Raw genomic sequence first — 18,715 nt, 5'->3', positions numbered from 1 at the left:
TACATATCGTTTTTGAGATATCATGCAATGTCTCTCAATGGTGAAGAATCACTTTATAAATTCTAGTAGTCGGATCTGGATCTTCACCAAAGTCGAATCAATTCTTTCTTGTCACACACCCAACCTGTCCACCAAGTTCATCCGAATCTGTCAACAACTTTTTTCAGATATCGTGCTGGATCTAGTTTTTGGCCCCTATCTCTCAATGGTGAAGAATCACTTAAAAAATTCTAGTAGTCGGATCCGGATCCAGATCTTCACCAAAATCTAATCAGTTCGTCCTCATCACACACCCAACCTGTCCACAAAATTTCATCTAGATCCGTCCACAACATTTTGAAATATCCTGCACACAAACAGATAGAAAGGGGATGAAAACAACTTCCGTCCACCTTGGGTGGCGGCGGTAACTTGAACCTAAAGATGAATCATCAGTTGGAAATCAGTTTATCCCCTCTCGAGTTCAGTTGTCCTACCCTTCCTCCCGCTCATGGTTCACTGAAGCTTGTGGCGAGGCAGTTGTCCTGAAACAACTTGCCTTTGCCTCATGGAAAGCAAACCCAACTGAGGGCAATCTCAGTTCCTTCCACAAAGCTCGGACCAAGTGTGTATCTACCCTCAGGAGAGCCAGAAAACAACATCTTTCTCATCTCAAGTCTGAACTCTCAAACCTCTCTCCCTCCTCAAAATCCTGGTGGCGTTTAATCAAATCTGTTTCTGGTGTATGTTCCCCCTCCATCTCCTCCCTTACCTCAAATGGCCGCACTGCTGATACTGCACGTGATAAAGCTGAATGTCTAAACTCGGTGTTCGCAGCTAAATCTTGTGTCCTAAACCCATCACTTTCTCTACCCACCTTACCCAGTCGCACCCAACTGTCCCTGGACTCTGTGTCTTTTTTCCTAACAAAGTGGAGAGCTTGCTTTCAAACCTCGACTCAGATTCTGCAACCGGTCCAGACAGCATCAGCCCACGTGTCCTCAAAGCCTGCTCTTCTGCTCTTGTTCACCCTCTCTCTGTTCTATTCACCCTCTCATTTGCCCAAGGTCATCTGCCATCTGCTTGGAAATCTGCCAACATCACTGCCCTGCATAAAAAAGGTGCAAAAACAGATCCCTGTAACTGCAGACCAATCAGCCTTCTCCCAATCATCAGCAAGGTTATGGAATCCATCATCGCTTCAGACATCAAATCCTTCCTCTTCTCCAATGGCTTGATTTCCAATCATCAATTTGGTTTCAGACCAGGTCACTCTACCCTGGATATGCTGCTTCTGCTCTCCCATCAATAGATGGAGGTCCTCAATGCCAGACAGGAAATCCGAGCCGTATCCCTGGACATATTACGTGCATTTTATACAGTCTGGCACCCTGCCCTACTCACCAAACTCTCTTCCCATGGTATTCAAGGCCATCTCCACTCATGGCTCGCAGACTTCCTCTCCTGTCGCAGTCAACGTGTGGCCCTAAATGGAGTTCTTTCATCCCCTCTTCCTGTGCAGGCTGGAGTTCCTCAAGGTAGCGTTCTGGGCCCTGTTCTTTTTCTGGTTTTCATCAATGATCTCTCGGACTCTCTGGAAAATCCTCTATATCTCTTTGCTGATGACTCCACCTTCTGCTGTACCATCTGTCATCCCTCAGACCGGCAAGCAGCAGCTTCTTCGCTCACTGCAGATCTGGATAAAATCACAAACTGGTCCAACACGTGGAACATGTCTTTCAATCCAGACAAATCTCACACTCTCACTATGTCTCTTCGAAAGGACCGTTTACAAAACCCCCCCATCCACTTTCTCAACAATCCTCTGGAAGAAGTCTTTTCTTTCAAGCTTCTGGGTCTCACTATCTGCCATGACCTTTCCTGGGAAAGTCACATTTCCAACCTCGCCTCAAAAGCCAGTCGCCGACTGGGAATCCTCCGTCGTGCAAAGTCCTTCCTCGGCGCTCTTGAGCTTCTGACCACTTACAAAGCTTTTGTCCGTAGCCTGATGGAGTACTGCTCTCCCCTCTGGGCTGGTGCTCCTGCCTCCCACCTTTCTCAGCTTCACGCTGTCGAAACCAGGGCATTTAAGATCATTTGCATCTCCCGCAATGAATCTGAGTCTTTGGGCCTCTCACTCAATCACCGCAGGTTGGTCGGTGGTCTTTGTCTTCTACCGACTCCTCTCCAGTCTTGCCCCCCCCCCCCGCTCTCTCTGCGATTTGTCCCCACCACATTTCAAAAAGGGCGCTTAAGGTCCGCCAACAACCCCCTTCTGGTAAAACTACCAAAATCACGAATCACTGCTCATCTTCACTCTTTCATTCCTCTTTTTTCCCGCCTTTGGAATAAACTTCCTCACTCTATTCTTTCCCATTCTTCCCTCCAGGATTCAAAACAGCTGTTCACCACCACCTCTTATCTTCACCCATCCAAATCCTCGATCTTTTCTACCCCCGATAATCCACCCAAGCCCACTTCCTTCAATTCCCCTGCTTTCCTTTCTGAAAGTCCCTGTAATGGCCATCTTCTCTTCGCCATGTTCCCCGTCCCATCCCCATCCCTCTCCCTTCCACAGTTCACCTAATGTGTCTGTTCCCCACTGTTTTGTCCCTTCCACACCCGCCCCTCTTGTCTCATGCCCCCTTGCTGTGAGTTGTGTGTTAGCTCTCATACGAGCCTCGACAAGGTATACAAAAAAAATAATAATAAAAAAAAATAAATCCTCATGCAGGATTTACACAAAGCTTGTGTGCTTGAGCTCCAAGCACCTTGGAATGCAGTGTAAATGCATCCCAGACATTTTATCAGGTGCTGAGAATGACAGATCCCAGACAAGCCAGCATACCTTCATTATTATTAGGGTACCCAGTCTAATGGACTGGGTAACCCAATGTTTTTCTTCTGTTTATTTGTTATTTATTCTATATTCGCCGGCAATTTGCGGGTTCTTTCACTTTAAAAATCATTTTCTCAGGAACGGTAAATCCGATCAACACAAAATTTTCACCATAGTATATATCTTTTTTGATAGCATACTTAGTTTATAATTATGATGTCATAGGTCACGTGGTACGGGTGCCATATTCGACCTCTGCATCTCTGAAACCGTGCAATGGAAAAAATTTTGCTTCATATATTTTAATAAGGTCCCCATGGGGAACACGGGTGATTTTTCGTGACGTCATCGGTGAAGCGGTATGCCAGTGAAAATTCGTCAAGGAGAACGCTGCATGGGAAAAATCTGAAATCTCTTGAGCATCATCTATCTCTAATTCCAGCAGTGTGCGTCTGCCTGTGTGTGCGTCTGCCTGTGTGCGCGTCTGCCTGTGTGCGCGTCTGCGCGTGTGGGTCTGTGTGTGTGTGTGTGGGTCTGTGTGTGTGTGTGTGGGTCTGTGTGTGTGTGTGTGGGTCTGTGTGTGTGTGTGTGGGTCTGTGTGTGTGTGTGTGTCTGTGTGTGAGTCTATGGCTCTCTGTGTGAGTCTATGGGTCTCTGTGTGAGTCTATGGGTCTCTGTGTGAGTCTATGGGTCTCTGTGTGAGTCTATGGGTCTCTGTGTGAGTCTATGGGTCTCTGTGTGAGTGTGTGGGTCTCTGTGTGAGTGTGTGGGTCTCTGTGTGAGTCTGTGGGTCTCTGTGTGAGTAGTGTGTGGGTCTCTGTGTGAGTGTGTGTGGGTCTCTGTGTGTGTCTGTGTGTGTGGGGGTCTTTGTGTGTGTCTGTGTGTGTGTGGGTCTGTGTGTGTGTGTGTGTGTGGGTCTGTGTGAGTGTGTGTCTGTGGGTCTGTGTGTGTGTCTGTGGGTCTCGTGTGTCTGTGGGTCTGTGTGTGTCTGTGGGTCTCTGTGTGTGTCTGTGGGTCTCTGTGTGTGTCTGTGGGTCTCTGTGTGTGTCTATGGGTCTCTGTGTGTGTCTGTGGGTCTCTGTGTGTGTCTGTGGGTCTGTGTGTGTGTGTGGGGGTCTGTGTGTGTGTGTGGGGGTCTGTGTGTGTGTGTGTGGGTCTGTGTGTGTCTGTGTGGGTCTGTGTGTGTCTGTGTGTGTCTGTGTGTGTCTGTGTGTGTCTGTGTGTGTCTGTGTGGGACTGTGTGGGACTGTGTGGGACTGTGTGGGACTGTGTGGGACTGTGTGGGACTGTGTGGGTCTGTGTGTGTGTGTGGGTCTGTGTGTGTGTGTGGGTCTGTGTGTGGGTGTGGGTCTGTGTGTGGGTGTGGGTCTGTGTGTGGGTGTGGGTCTGTGTGTGGGTGTGGGTCTGTGTGTGGGTCTGGGTCTCTGTGGGTCTGTGTGTGTCTCTGTGGGTCTCTATGGGTCTCTATGGATCTCTGTGGGTCTGTGTGTGTCTCTATGGGTCTCTGTGGGTCTCTGTGGGTCTGTGTGGGTCTGTGTGGGGTCCGTGTGGGTCTGTGTGTGGGTGTGGGTCTGTGTGTGAGTGTGGGTCTCTGTGAGTGTGGGTCTCTGTGAGTGTGGGTCTCTGTGAGTGTGGGTCTCTGTGAGTGTGGGTCTCTGTGAGTGTGGGTCTCTGTGCGTGTGGGTGTCTCTGTGAGTGTGGGTCTGTGTGTGTGGGTGTGTGTGTGTGGGTGTGTGTCTGTGTGTGTGTGTGTGTCTGTGTGTGACTGTGACGGCTGTTTCTTTCTGTGTGACTTTCTGTGACAACCACTGGTTCGATCTAATTGAAACTTGCCAGGTATATTGCTGGGGACCTGAGGATGTGCCGTTTCAAGTTTTGATATTAATCGGACAAGTGCCTCCCAAGTTATGGCCATTTATTTACCAAACCAATGACAAGACACGTTGTTGCGTGGGCATGGCCGATGGGGAAGGGAAGCTCAGTCGTGTTCCCCATTACGAGTTACAACGTACGGGCTTCCGGAGAGTGATGACTTTGTGTATTCTAATCATTTCTCGATTTCTTATGCGCATTTATAGATAAAGAAAATGCCCCAAGTTATGATCGTTTTCATATTAGACGGTGCATAAATTTCGGTAACATCAGAGTGAGCTGGTGTGCTCCGAACCAGGAAATAATTTTTTTTTCTCTCTTCTCTTCTCTTTTTGTTTTTCCTTGCGATGACATTGCGAAAAGGCAAAATACGTTGGCGCTAATTGAATATTTGAGCATTAAAACTAAATTGCGAATAATCGTAACTGCGAATAATATGCGAACTTCCGGGCCACGCACGTACGGGCACGCGAGAGCGAAGCAACGGCCTGTGTGGTTGTTGTTTCTTGCTCGCGGTTTGAATATTTATTCATTTATTTATTATTATTTTATTCCTTTTTTACGGGCACGTACTGGTCAACACAATTCACCGTAGAAAAAATTTATTATGACGTCATAGGTGACTTGGTTCGGCAGCCATCTTGGTTTGAAAAAAATAATTAAAAACCTCCAGAACGGCTGAACAGATTGAGGCGAAACTTTACAGCCACATTCCTTATGACATCCTTTTACAAGTTTGTTAATTTCTTATTGATAGGTCACATGGTTTGGCGGCCATCTTGAATTTACCCTAAAACCTAAAAACATCTTCTTCTCCAGAACGGCTGGTCATATCAAGGGGAAACTTCACAAACGTATTGCACACGCGTAGTGAATATAAGTTTGTTCATGAATAATTGATGTCACATGGTTTGGCAGCCATGTTGGATTCAAGAATAATATTAAATGTTTTCTCTGGAACCAGGTAACCGATCGAAGTGAAACTGCAACTGTAATCTACCCTCATGCCTGCATATGCACTAAAAATTATGACGTCACACGTCACATGGTTTGGTGGCCATCTTGGATAGAAAAACGCACCTTATCTGATTAACACGAAACTTCACACACATGTTCCACTACACGATTGGAAGCAGAATATAAATTTATGATGTCATAGATCACATGGTTCATCAGCAATCTTGGATTAAAAATTAACAAATTTAAAAAAATCATCTTCTCCAGAACGGCTGGATAGATAGAGGCAAAAATTCACACATACTTTCCCCAAGATAGTACGGCTGGTGAATTATATTCACGAGTAGTGAATATTAGTTTGTTAATTTCTTATTGATAGGTCACATGGGTTGGCAGCCATGTTGGATTCAATAATTATATTAAACAAGCCGGTAGGCGACATGGCTGCTCGCTCTCGATGGAAAGCTGGCCGACGTGACCAGCCGATATTCATGTACATAATCAATCAATTTAGCACAATAAATATGATTATCACAGCCCTCTTAGTTTGCGCCCAGAAACCCGCCTTGTGAAATTTCAGGCATGTTTCCAAAGAGACTCTAACAAATGGCAGCCCTGGTAATTCCATTTATCTGTTCGCTAAAGATTTTATTTTTTTAAATGATGCTGCAAGACATTCTCCTTGGGAACAAAAAAACAGGTCCCTCGGAGGTCCAGTTTCGGAGGTATTGATTTTTTTGTACAGTCCACAATAAGTGTACGATGTACGATAAAGTATTTTAGCTGTTGCTAAGCAACGGAGGTGTGCATAGCAACTATTCATTTTTTGTGTACATGCAAGCCACATTGTACACATTTCACCCAAGTTTCATCAAAATCAGACTCTTTCTCTTTGAGATATTCGCAATTAACCGTTTCTGAAATGTTTGACATGTACTCGTCCAAAACCTATCTCCGACAAATATTTTTTGTTAGGGCTGCAAGTTGGCATGAAGGGAGCTGGATAGATTGCGCACAGAACTCTAAGCTTCGATTTTTCGATTTATTTATTTTTGATTTTTTTTTTCGATTTTTTGACCACTTTAAAGGGCCGTTGCTATGCCGTTGCTGGGGCCCGGGGTCCCATATTCGAAAGCACACGATTCCCAGAAGCATTGGTCCTACCTACCAAATTTCATTGGAATCGGTCGAGTGGTTTAGCCCCTAGGCTTGACCAAAGTTTCGTGGACAGACAGACAGATGGAAATGTCCAGAATAAGGGTGCTCTTAGAGCAGCCAATAATGTTTTCTCTGGAACCACATAACCTATCGAAGCAAAACTTGGCAACTATAATCTACCTCCATGCCTGCATATACGGTAACAAATTATGTCACACGTCACATGGTTTGGAGGCCATCTTGGATAGAAAAACACACCTTATCCAATCAGCACGAAACTTAACAAGAATAATCCACTTCCCCATTAAAGGGAGAATTTAAATTTATGTTGCAAAAGATCACATGGTACGGCAGCCAGATTGGAATGAAAATTAAAAACTTTAAAAGTCTTCTTCTCTGAAACGGCTGAACAGATTGCGGTGAAACTCATGTATGACCGCCTCTCCATGACAAACAAAAAGCCCCCCCCCTCCTTTTGATGTACGACATCATTTGGCAGCCATATTGGATTGAAGGAAAAATATTAATTAATGTTTACTCTGTAACTGCTACATCAATAAATGTGAAACTTCAAAGAGATGATGGAGCAGACATTTGGAATGAAGGGTTTGAATTTCAACTCGATCGGCCCTAAGGTTTGGCAGCCATGCTGGATTGAAGGAAAATATTAATCAAGATTTACTCTGGAACCGCTGAATCAATATTTGCGAAACTTCACAATTATAATCGAGCCGTGAAGTGGAACATAGCTTTAAAATTTCAGCCCAATCGGCCACTCGGTTTGGCAGGCAGATTTACTTAATTATTTGAATCTGAAAACTTTAGATTTGTTGGTTTTCTTTTCCCCCAGAAGGCTCACTTGGCTGCACCTGCATGCGTTTGAGGGTACAGGAAGAGCAATTCAATTGATACCGATGATGGCTCCAGGAAAAATGGTCAACTGTGTGCAAAATGAATAGATGGAATGTGGCCCGTTCCTCGGTCCATAACTTGTGAATCCCACGACGTAGAGAAACGTGTGAAGGCCTCATCAGGCGGTAGTTGTATCAAAGGCGGACGTCTGGGTACCCGGTCATCACTGCCAGCAGTTATAAAGTGGCAGTTCTTGTTATTATTAATTATTATTATTTATTATTATTATTTTTAAGTACTGTGTAAACACTCATTACTTTCATCAGTTAGGTTCCAAGTGTGTTAATTAATTTCCTCCTTGCTTTAGTAAACAGATTCCAGAGCTCGGAGTGGATCCCACAAACTGGATGTTTCAGCTTCCAACGAAACTCGATCACAGGTGTTCACAGGTGTGCACACCCATCTCTGACCACGTTGTGCAGCATAGGCCGAGGAAAGTCCCGATCAGCACAAAGTATCCCAGATCAGACCCGGTATCCCGACACACAGCAGGCCCAGGCACGTTTCGGCACCCCGTACGACACGCCGAATACGTCCATCAGTACGGGTGAATAATAAACAGCAGCCTACCTTGGTGAGTGCAGCCATGGCCGATGTTCTGTTTGCCTTGTTCGTTAAGTGCGGGTTCACCAAGGTCTTGGCGGCAGCGCCGGGCGGAGATAATGGCTTTCCTGGACAAAGCTTCAGCTTATTTCCACTGCTACTACTAAAAGCACTAATAACAATATTGCCGTTGCTGTTGTTAGTGCTGACGCCGCCGCGGCCAGCGGCTCTCCTCATGGTTCGCCAGGCATCGACTCTCGCCGGAAGGCCGAACAGGAGGCAATTAGAGACCGACAAACAAGAGGTTAAAATCCGACCTGAGGCAATGCAAACGTGGATAGCGACGTGCAGCAGCCACTGTGGGACATTAACTCGGCGAGGCTGAGAAGCAGGGAGGGAGAGCGAGGATTTACACGCAAACCATCGAACGATACGTTTTACCTCACAACGTCAAACGGTAATAAATATTTTACGAACCACGTTTTACAACCTTGTCGATCATTTCCAAATCGTTATAAAATATAGGTTAAAAAATAAAAATAAAAAATTATTGCGTGCGTGCGTGTGATGTTTTCCTGCTTATACACCGCCCAAATTTTTTTTATCTATTTCTTTTTAATGCCTTATTCCCAAATTTCTGTGACAACCGTTTGAAGTACACTAAACAAAATAAACAAAGCCGTAAAACAAGTTGTAGTAATAAATAAAAAAAGCATTCCGTCTCTCCACTTCATTCACGTCGTCACGATAATTATTAAATAATTCGGCTGAGTGTTTATTCCTGACACGATGAAACAGGCTGCAACCCGTGTCGACGAGAACACAGACTTTTTGTACGTCGGTCGCATTTTCCATCCAATCATCATGTGACCTTGAATTAAAAAAAAAAAAAAAAAAACTTGCTCCATGGGCCATGGCTCGGAGCTCCTATGGTCAAAGTTTCGTGTCACTCTCTCTCAAGCCGTTGTGAAGAAAAGGAATTTAAAAGTGAGGCCAGGAAAAACAAGAGTGAAGGTCTCGGTCCACGTTCCACAACATGGCCAAGGATGGTCACATGGACACCTCGTGATGTGAATAATAATAATGAAAAAAAATCACTCATAGAGTGCCAACTTGGCAAAACAGCACAAAGTAAAACGGCACTCAGTGGAGCTCGTGCCTCCACCAGGTGAGACGGTGCACGTTTTGTCTCCCACCGATGGGCTGGATGTGAAGAAAAATCCAATCCGCTTGTTCTTGTCACTTATTCAACTCATCCACCTTGTTTTGTCATAACTCGGTCACAACCTTTTTGAGATATAGTGATACACAAAGAGTTTTTGGCCCCATTTATCAATTTTAGAAATTAGGCTTGTGTTGACCTTACAATCAATTGGTGGTTGAATTCATTGCCGTGATATGCAAATCCTGTTCAAATTTCAAGTCAATCAGATGCAAATTGAGGATTTTAGAAAGTGATCCTAAGTTGTTGACCATTTGGCCGACGTTGACCTCTTGGTATGTGCTGAGCTCAAAATATAATGGTGGTTGCATTCAGTGAGCCGATGTGAAAATCCTGTTTAAATTTCAAGTCAATCGGATGAAAATTGACGATTTCAGAAATAACTTAGAAATTTGGCCTATTTTGGGTTGACCTAATGGCCTACGTTGACCTTTTTACCTAAGATAACCTCAAAAGTCATAGGTAGATCATTTCACTGACCTGATATGCAAATCCTGTTCAAATTTCAAGTCAATCAGATGAAATTTTAAGATCTTAGAAAATTTGGCTCAAATTGGCCTATTGGTCAATGTAGACCTTTTCGGTCGACCGAATGTTACAAAACTTCAATGCGCGACCGTCACAGGGTCGGTGACATTAATCTGTGAAAATTTCAGTGATCACTTGAGCGGTTTGGGCTGGAGGCAACACAAACGGAGGCGATCAACCTGTCAAAAAAAATTTTTTGCCAAGTAATAATTTGTGTCTGTCTGTCTGTCTGTCTGTCTGTCTGTCTGTCTGTCTGTCTGTCTGGCTGTCTGGCTGTCTGGCTGTCTGGCTGTCTGGCTGTCTGGCTGTCTGGCTGTCTGGCTGTCTGTCTGGCTGTCTGTCTGGCTGTCTGTCTGGCTGTCTGTCTGCTCATGTTATAACTTGACAACGGATTAACGGATTTCAATAAATCCAACTATGGTGGATTCAGAGAACTCCTGGGAAGGTTTGTGATGAAAAAATTATTATTATTATTATTATTATTATTATTATTATTATTTATTTTTATGGGTACATAGGCATATGCGGCGAAACTGCAAACGCTAACTTGCGATGCTGGTTTTCCCCGCACTCCCAGGAATCCTTTTTCTTCTTCCCCTATTGATTAGCCATCACAGCAAGGATCGGTATTTCTATCAGCGAAGCGACGGGTCGTATATTCTAGCAATAAAAATACTGTTTATAGTCCACAGAAAATGGCACTGTTAAAAAAAGGATCTTAAAATGATAAATGATGGCTAAACAATAGCCATAGTACAACAACAACAAAAAAACCCTGTCAATCTATCAAGGTTACCAGTTTTGTACAAATTTAACTTCAGTATTTAATATCAAGGTTTCTTTATTTGTTGTTCTTGCTTTATTTGTAAATTGACTGTAATTCAGCCTATTGCTGTGAAATCCTTTTCTATGATATAAACAATTAATTATTATGACAAGCAGAGTGCCCGCCCGATGGGTGATGTTGTTCCAAGCATGCAACACGTTCTTCTGACGCATACCTTTATTTGGGTGATGTATAGGCAACAGACAGATCTCCATAAGCAAAAAACACCCCCGAGGTTATGTGCATGAAGTAAAAACATACCTTATACTTATAATTCAAACCACTTCACTGTGCAGGAAAACGTGGGGACAGGAACACTGAACTGTAAATGGTGAATACTTGTAATACCCTCGCCCACCTGGAGGTGGCACTTCACGATACACATTTACATAGAGAATTTGCTTCAGCTCTTCCAAACCCACCAACGAAGATAAAAACACGCCTATTGTGTATATATATATATATATATATATATATATATATATATATATATATATATATATATATATATATATATATATATATATATATATATATATATATATATATATATATATATTGTGACGTTCACGGGACTTGAACAGTCCCGCCAACATACAATGAGCCGGAACGATGGAGGCGGTTTATTTCTATAACCCAAAGATGGCGGTTCTAATCGCTCTACCGCAAACGGGACGAGAAAGGTGGCACGAGTCGCTTTCACTGAGTTAATGATGTTTATTTCTCTAACCAGAAATAATAAGACTCGGCAAGAGGAAGGATCCGGGGCAATTTGACGGGATGGTGGTGTGGGTTTGGGCGTGGGGAAAACACAAACAATTCCAATGGATGTACAAATCTCAAACCCTCTAAGGCACCAGGTACACACACACACACACACACACACACACACACACACACACACACACACACACACACACACACACACACACACACACACACACACAAAACGTAGCTGGTCCTGGTGGTCAGGCTGGCCCGTGGTGTGCACGCAACAGTCCCTGGATTGGCGTCGGACGAGCTGGCGTTGCGCTCGTCAGGGGCAGGAGACACCGTGGTGCTGTTCCTGGTGGTGTCGACCTCCTGGTCCTGGCCCAAGTCCGCTCACAGCCGCCAGGGAACCAGTTCTGGCGCCAAGTTGCGAGCAGGAGAGGGAGGCAGGTCCGCCTGCCGTTCGACCCCGTACTCCGAGCCAGCAGAACCCCAGAGCCAACCAAGGTAAGGCACGAGGCACAGCAAGGCCACAAGACACGATCAAATCCAGGATCGAATCAGCCCAACAAACAGCACGCTCCCAGCACAACAGCCTCCACCAAAACGGTTTTTCTGTCCCGATATTCTTCCTCTTCCCCTTTTCCCCGAACAGAGCCTTTTTATCCTCGAGTCCTCGTCACTTCCAATCGAGCCGCCCCATTGGCCCTCCGCCGTCGCCCTCCGCCAATCGCGATCACGGGGCGGAGCCATCCGCAGCACTGTCCTGTGACGTCACGGCAAGCCTCCAGGGAATACTAAAAGGGGTTTACGCAGACACACTTACCCTATCCCGTATCCCTATCTAATTACGTGACAATTATCATTTCCCCCTTGAAGAAATGGACATTTACTAGACAACTTATCACCACTGAATTGCTACTTATTACATCGAGATCCTGGTACACTCGAACAGCATGGCATACCTAATTAAACATCCTAATTACCCTTTGAATGCATACCCCCCCCCCTCAAACGTAACAATATATATATATATATATATATATATATATATATATATATATATATATATATATATTAATTGTGGTGTCATGCTGATCATATATATCAAGTCTGAATGTAATCAGCCCAGAACTGTGGGAGTAGTAGTGCGACAAATACCGGTCCGTGAATTCTCGTAAGGATTATAACTATCGTAATAGGTCACGTTAGTATTATGAAAATACAACTAATGTTAAAGAACTTCTTGCAACATACGATTTTTTTTTTTTTTAATCAGACACAAAACAAAAAGTACATTGTGCAGTACATTCAAAGCATACCAGCCGTACTACTTGGGGAGCACGTAAGAAAAGTTTACCATCTGTTAAACAAATCTCTTATTCACTAACAGCCTTAAGCCAAATTGCAAAAAGAAGTGGAAAATGTTTTGAATTATCCGATTGAATGCACTCTGTAAATCTAGGAGCTTGAAGCACCACACCTGATTGATTCACCACACCTGGTGAAGCTGGGGATCAAATCCCTATAACTACTGAGATCAGGTGATAATGAATAGTAAAAAAATTTGTATGCAGAGTCAAGGCTCGTGGAAGAGCGAGAACACAGATCAGGACATAACAGGACAAAAGGAACAGTAAAAATGAGAAGGGGGGGGGAAGCACCAACATCAAGGCCCAGGGACAAAATCGATGGTGTTGAGGCTTGGCAACAAACAACAACATCAATGGCAAAAACGTCGACATCAACGGCGACAGTGTCAACAACAACACCATTTCCCGCCTTTGGCACCATTTTCTTTTCACAACTGTATCTGCCATGAAATGCAATGTTTCTGCTTCGGAGCGCTGCAAACCTCCGTTTCCCTCTGTTTTGTGCTTTCCCTTGATTATTCACTCATTCTACAATCTACAGGTATGAACACTTGGTAGGTTAACATCCTGTGCTGAAAATACCTCTCTGTAACACTTTAATCGTTTGGCATGCTGTGGTCGTACCTGTACGCTTTATTACTCGACATTTCCATACTGCCTGTATGAACTAATATTCTTTCTGCATGATTTCATACACTCTAGAATAAAATGGAATTCTTTGGGAAAGTTGTCCTCACATTCATACGTCCGTAGGTGTGGTATAGGTCACCGAGTGCCTACACATTGTTTTATTTAAGTTGATTCTTTTGCTTCGTCGACCCCTTGGCTCACAATGGATAAGCATTTGGATTCAGTGATTCGTACAAGTCAACGACAAAGACAAACGTCCGTGATGTTGAAAACCGGAGAAGTGGACACAGACAAATTCCACACTGTGAAGATGGCACGTGCGGGACAACTGAGGACGTTTCCCCCTTCTCATTTTACTCGTGTACGCGAGGTCGATCAAAACTCTTCTGGATAAAGTAGAGAACGCCCCTTTCAACCTGATAAGTCATGGAAGAAATTCGTAGACTCACATAATAACTTCATGACATTAGTTAAGGATGAAAGTGAAGACCAGGTGAATGTTTTTCATCAATACAACCAGCTGACCCAGGAACGGGCATTTTTCAATGAAACTGTCGACGGTTATCTTAAAAATGCAGCTAGCTGTTTTAACCAGCAGGTGATGAAGGACTTAGGATCACAAGATTGCCCAGAAAGGGTGCCACACATCTTGAGCAGGATATCTGTTGGTGCCACCTCCAAAATCAGCTCAGCCAGCTCAACAGACCGGTTTCGACAGGCTGAAGCCATGAAAGTTCGACTCGCTCTTTGAATGTCTAAGCAGGATGAACAAAGAAGAATCGCGGCAGAAATGAAGATCTTTGCGCTTGAAAGAAAGCAAGAGGAAATCGCAAAGCATCGAGAAGTGGAAAGAGAAGAGTTTGAGAGAATCAGGAAGTTAGAGTCTCTCAAAATGTGAGCCAAAAGCCAAAAATGAAATGGCACAGGCCAGGAGCAAAGCCGCTCTTATGGATCTGGAGGCCCAACTCGCTCAACAAATGGAAGAGGTGGAAAGCAGTCATTGCCTCACCTTGCAAGACACTGATGTCACAACCCATGACCATGAGTCATGGCAGCTCATGAACCAGACTTTGGATACCCACACCAACATACATTCACAGACCTGAAAGGAGTAGCATCAACATCACACTTTAATGCATCCAATAATGAATGAGATTCCATTCTCAGTGACCCCCTTGGCCTCCCCCTCTGGAGTGTAGGATATAGCTCCAAAAATAGAATCGTCTTGCCTCAGTTTCTTCCCATCAGATGCTCCTCCAGTGGGCCCTCCTGCCTTTGCACCAGAGCCAGTGCGAACAACAATGTCTGCTACACCCTTTCCCACAGACGCAACAACCCTTACCATCCCAACCATAGGAATTGGGAATTGTGAATCTCCACCAATGGCACCACCTGCAGCAACTACCCTGGTGCCTTCACTAATGCCGACACCATCTGCTCCATACTCACATTAGGAAGTACTGGCCATATTCACAGCAGCCATGAGACATTTCGCTGACACAACAAAAACTGGTTTTCAAACAAGATTTATCCCCAGTACAACTTGATAAGTTTTTTTGGAGCACCAGACCTATTCCCTCTCTTATGTCGATGATTTCATCACCACATAATGTCGTGAAAGGACCTAGGTGATGAATACAAGATGACACGCTAATTAGAATTCCTTGGTGGCAAGGCAAAGGAGGCAGTTTCCGGTCTTGAAGCCGTAGAAGGTGGAGTACAGCAAGCCTTACAGATTCTCATGGAGAGATATGGCTGGCCGTGTGTGGTCGTGAACTCCTTAATCAGAAACTTAATCAAGGGACTACCTAACGGTGACAAAGTCTCCCTCAGAAGGTTCGCTGATCAAACCACTATGGCACTGGCAACGTTAAGAGTTATGGATTGCTTGAGCAAGATCAAATCAAGGAAATGTGGTGGGCATGGTGGAGCAACTGCTTAGACACCTTCTTGACAATTTCACCCATCTCTGTCAAGCAACTTTGAAAACTCAGCCTCAGCCGACCAAAGAATGGTCGACAAAGATGGTTCGATCCATTGTTCTTCCGTCATAGGGAAATGTCGGAATGCACCTCTCAGGAGGCTGAAGATTCCGAGATTGGAACTCATGGACAGCCTCATGGGCTGTTCACCTCCAACATGTTGAAAGCCGAACAAGACTGGACCATAGAGTCCATCATGTTTTGGACAGACTCCATAACTGTCATCCAGTACATGAAGAATGAAACAAGGAGATTTTACAGGTTCATAGCAACTAGACTGGAGGAGACTCACGAGCACACCTGGCCAGACAAATGGCATCACATACCAGGACACCTGAACCCTGCAGATGATGGATCAAGAGGTCTGCCGATACAAGCATTCCAGCCGAAATGTCGCTGGTGGACTGGAAAAAAGTTCCTGTGACAGTCAGAAGACTTCTGACCTCGAAAGAAACTGAGCAAGGTTTCAGAAGATGACTTGGAAGTCATAAAATCCCAAGAGGATGATTATGTGATGGCTGTGAATGCTGGCTCCCCCTTAGATGAGCTGCTGAGGAAATTCTCGGCATGGTTCAAGCTACAAATGTGCATCTCATGGCTCTCACAATTCGTGCAGTATTTGCTGCATCACTTTATCTATATTAGAGGTGCTGCCAAGGAGATCTGGAGTGACAATGGTATGAACTTCAGTGGAGGAGAGAAGGAATTAAGGCTAACCCTTCAAATGTGGGACCAGATGGCCATTAAGCAAGTGTTACACAAGGAAGACATCAACAAGGAAGATGTTGAGTGGTATTGTCAGTCAAGTAATAAAATGGCCACCAGTCGGCCATCTTGAATCTGATCTCGATAAAAATGATGTGCATATCTAAGCCATCATTCATTATCTATGTGCCAAGTTTCAACAAGATCGGCAAATGCATGTCCTAGAAATGGTTGAGGAAGTGTTCGACACCGGGTTTTTATTTTTAACAACTGAAATGGCCACCAGCCAGCCATATTGGATTTGATGTCGAAAAAAAAATGATGTGCATATGTAAGCCATCATTCGCTATCTGTGCGTCAAGTTTGAACAACATCGGTAGATGCATGTCTGAGAAATGGTTGAGGACGTGTTCAACATCAGGGTTTTTTTTGGAACTAAAATGGCTGCCAGTCGGCCATCTTGGATCTGATGTCGAAAAAAAATGGCATGCATATGTATACCATCATGTGTTGACTTTGTGCCTAGGATGAAATTTAATCGGTCCATACATGTCCAATATATGGTTGCGAACGCACGCAGGCACACACGCACACGAAAATCTAGACCAAATCCATAAGTCCCCCTGTTTCGGATGAAGTCCAACAGGAGCTAATAATGCCTTATGCAGGTTCATAATACAAAGTGATGCTACTTTTAAAAGGGGAGATGATACATACTGCAGTTTACAAAATAAAGTGTGAAGAACAATAAAGTTTGTGAAAAGTAGTTTTTATACCAGAACGATTGAACACCTAAAACACAGAACCAGGTAAATGGAATAAACAAGTCCAGAATTTAACTGAACTCCAAAAAACAATAATTTTCTCTTCCTGAAAGTAATGAATCATTCTTTGAATCTGCAAATGAAATCAATTCACATTTTACTGTCAAAGTAAAGAGACTTTAGTTCATACAAGTTTTCCATGAAGCCAGGACCTACCTGGTCCCTTCGGTTTGTTTTGGAACATCATTGTAGTGCCTGTAAGCTTAATTCTGGTGGGTTGACCTTCATTGTTCATCATATACACAATGTTTTCCATTTGAGAAAGCTGTTGCTTTAATACTGGTGGTGAATTCAGGTTCACATTGAAGGAATCTCAGATGTTGCTTCTTTGCTTCCTGAGAAATGTATTGAAAATGGTGCAGTGATCACACATGATCACAAATCGAATTATGATCAGGCTTGGGTAAATAATTATCTGTGGCTTGCATCCCCTGGTCTCGTCATTCACGGTACTTTATAGTATTTGTCATTTTTGAAAGAAATTTTATTGATTACAACATATCATAAGATAAAGGAAGATTTCTGATATATACTGTACACTGCGAAACTGTCACTGCCCAACACAATGGCACCCAACATGTAGTGGTTCCCGAGATAGTTATGTTGTTCGTATTCGTTCCAGATAGTCCTTCCCTTATAAGCTAGTGGCCAAATTAAAAAAAGGGGCCTAAAATTGTGAGAAACCCCTACCCACGGTAGAACAAGTCACAACCTATTTTTTTCTTGAAGAGGGATGTTTGGGGAGTTAGAAAATCATGGTTGTGAACCTGAGATCATTGTACAACATTTTGAATATCACGTTTACATATGTACCACTGCAGACTGCAAAAATTGATTTAATCGCCACAGATTTTGGCTCATATACTTGTTAATACTGGTACTACAAACACAAATTTGGCACAAAAATGTGTGGAATGATGACATATACATATATATATATATATATATATATATATATATATATATATATATATATATATATATATATATATATATATATATATATATATATATATATATCTGTAAAAACCATTTGTGATGTAACAAAGGCTTTTGTGTGACCTACAGGCAAAAATAGTGGAATTTTACTCAACAAATCAGCTTCGGGTTTACCAATAAATATCAACAAAAATATTAATTACTTCAAAAATATTGGACTTGCAGTCATACTTGTTACATCAACATAATCCAAGTTTATTTACCCTTTGAAAAATATATCTAATGATATAATTGTCACTGAAATGATATAGTTATAACTGAAATTATATGTCGCCCCACTAATGCTGACCGATAGAAATCCCAAAGCAGATATGCAACATGAAGAATTGACTTAAGATTCTGACACAATTGTGAAAGTGACTTTTATAGACATCATGTTGATATAAGCTATTTCACATATGACGATAATGAATTCATAACATGCACTGTAACTTATGTAAATACATCTATTACATGAAGCAATACATGTAATACATTTAAAAGTTCAGTCACGCTCTTCGTCAGTGCTGATTTGGACAATCGTCTGCACTACACAAGCAGAATTCAGTACAGGTCAGTCCTGCAGAGATACAATGACATGTTCTGCTCTGCCTACAGTCATCGTCAGAGCAGCGTAGGTTTTGAAGAACTTTGGGGATGTAAATATCCTCCGAGG

At 43.3% G+C, this 18,715-nt stretch overlaps 1 protein-coding gene across 1 annotated transcript in view; it reads right to left on the bottom strand.

Annotated features, from left to right (window-relative positions):
• SPECC1L (sperm antigen with calponin homology and coiled-coil domains 1 like) overlaps positions 1 to 8,709 on the bottom strand; it is a 123,506-nt gene extending 114,797 nt beyond the window's left edge. Inside the window, exon 1 of the mRNA XM_085879579.1 lies at positions 8,288 to 8,709. Coding sequence (XP_085735705.1) covers positions 8,288 to 8,497 — 210 coding nt within the window. The 5' untranslated portion in view covers positions 8,498 to 8,709. The remainder of the gene's footprint in view (positions 1 to 8,287) is intronic.
• Between the last annotated feature and the right edge of the window lie 10,006 nt (positions 8,710 to 18,715).

This window comes from Eptatretus burgeri, chromosome 4, assembly GCF_056783735.1.
Source record: "Eptatretus burgeri isolate ZD-2024b chromosome 4, Ebu_testis_v1, whole genome shotgun sequence".
In the NCBI taxonomy this organism is placed as follows: Eukaryota; Metazoa; Chordata; class Myxini; order Myxiniformes; family Myxinidae; genus Eptatretus; species Eptatretus burgeri.
Note: the sequence above shows the minus strand (reverse complement) of the source record. Positions and strands in the feature narration are given on the sequence as shown.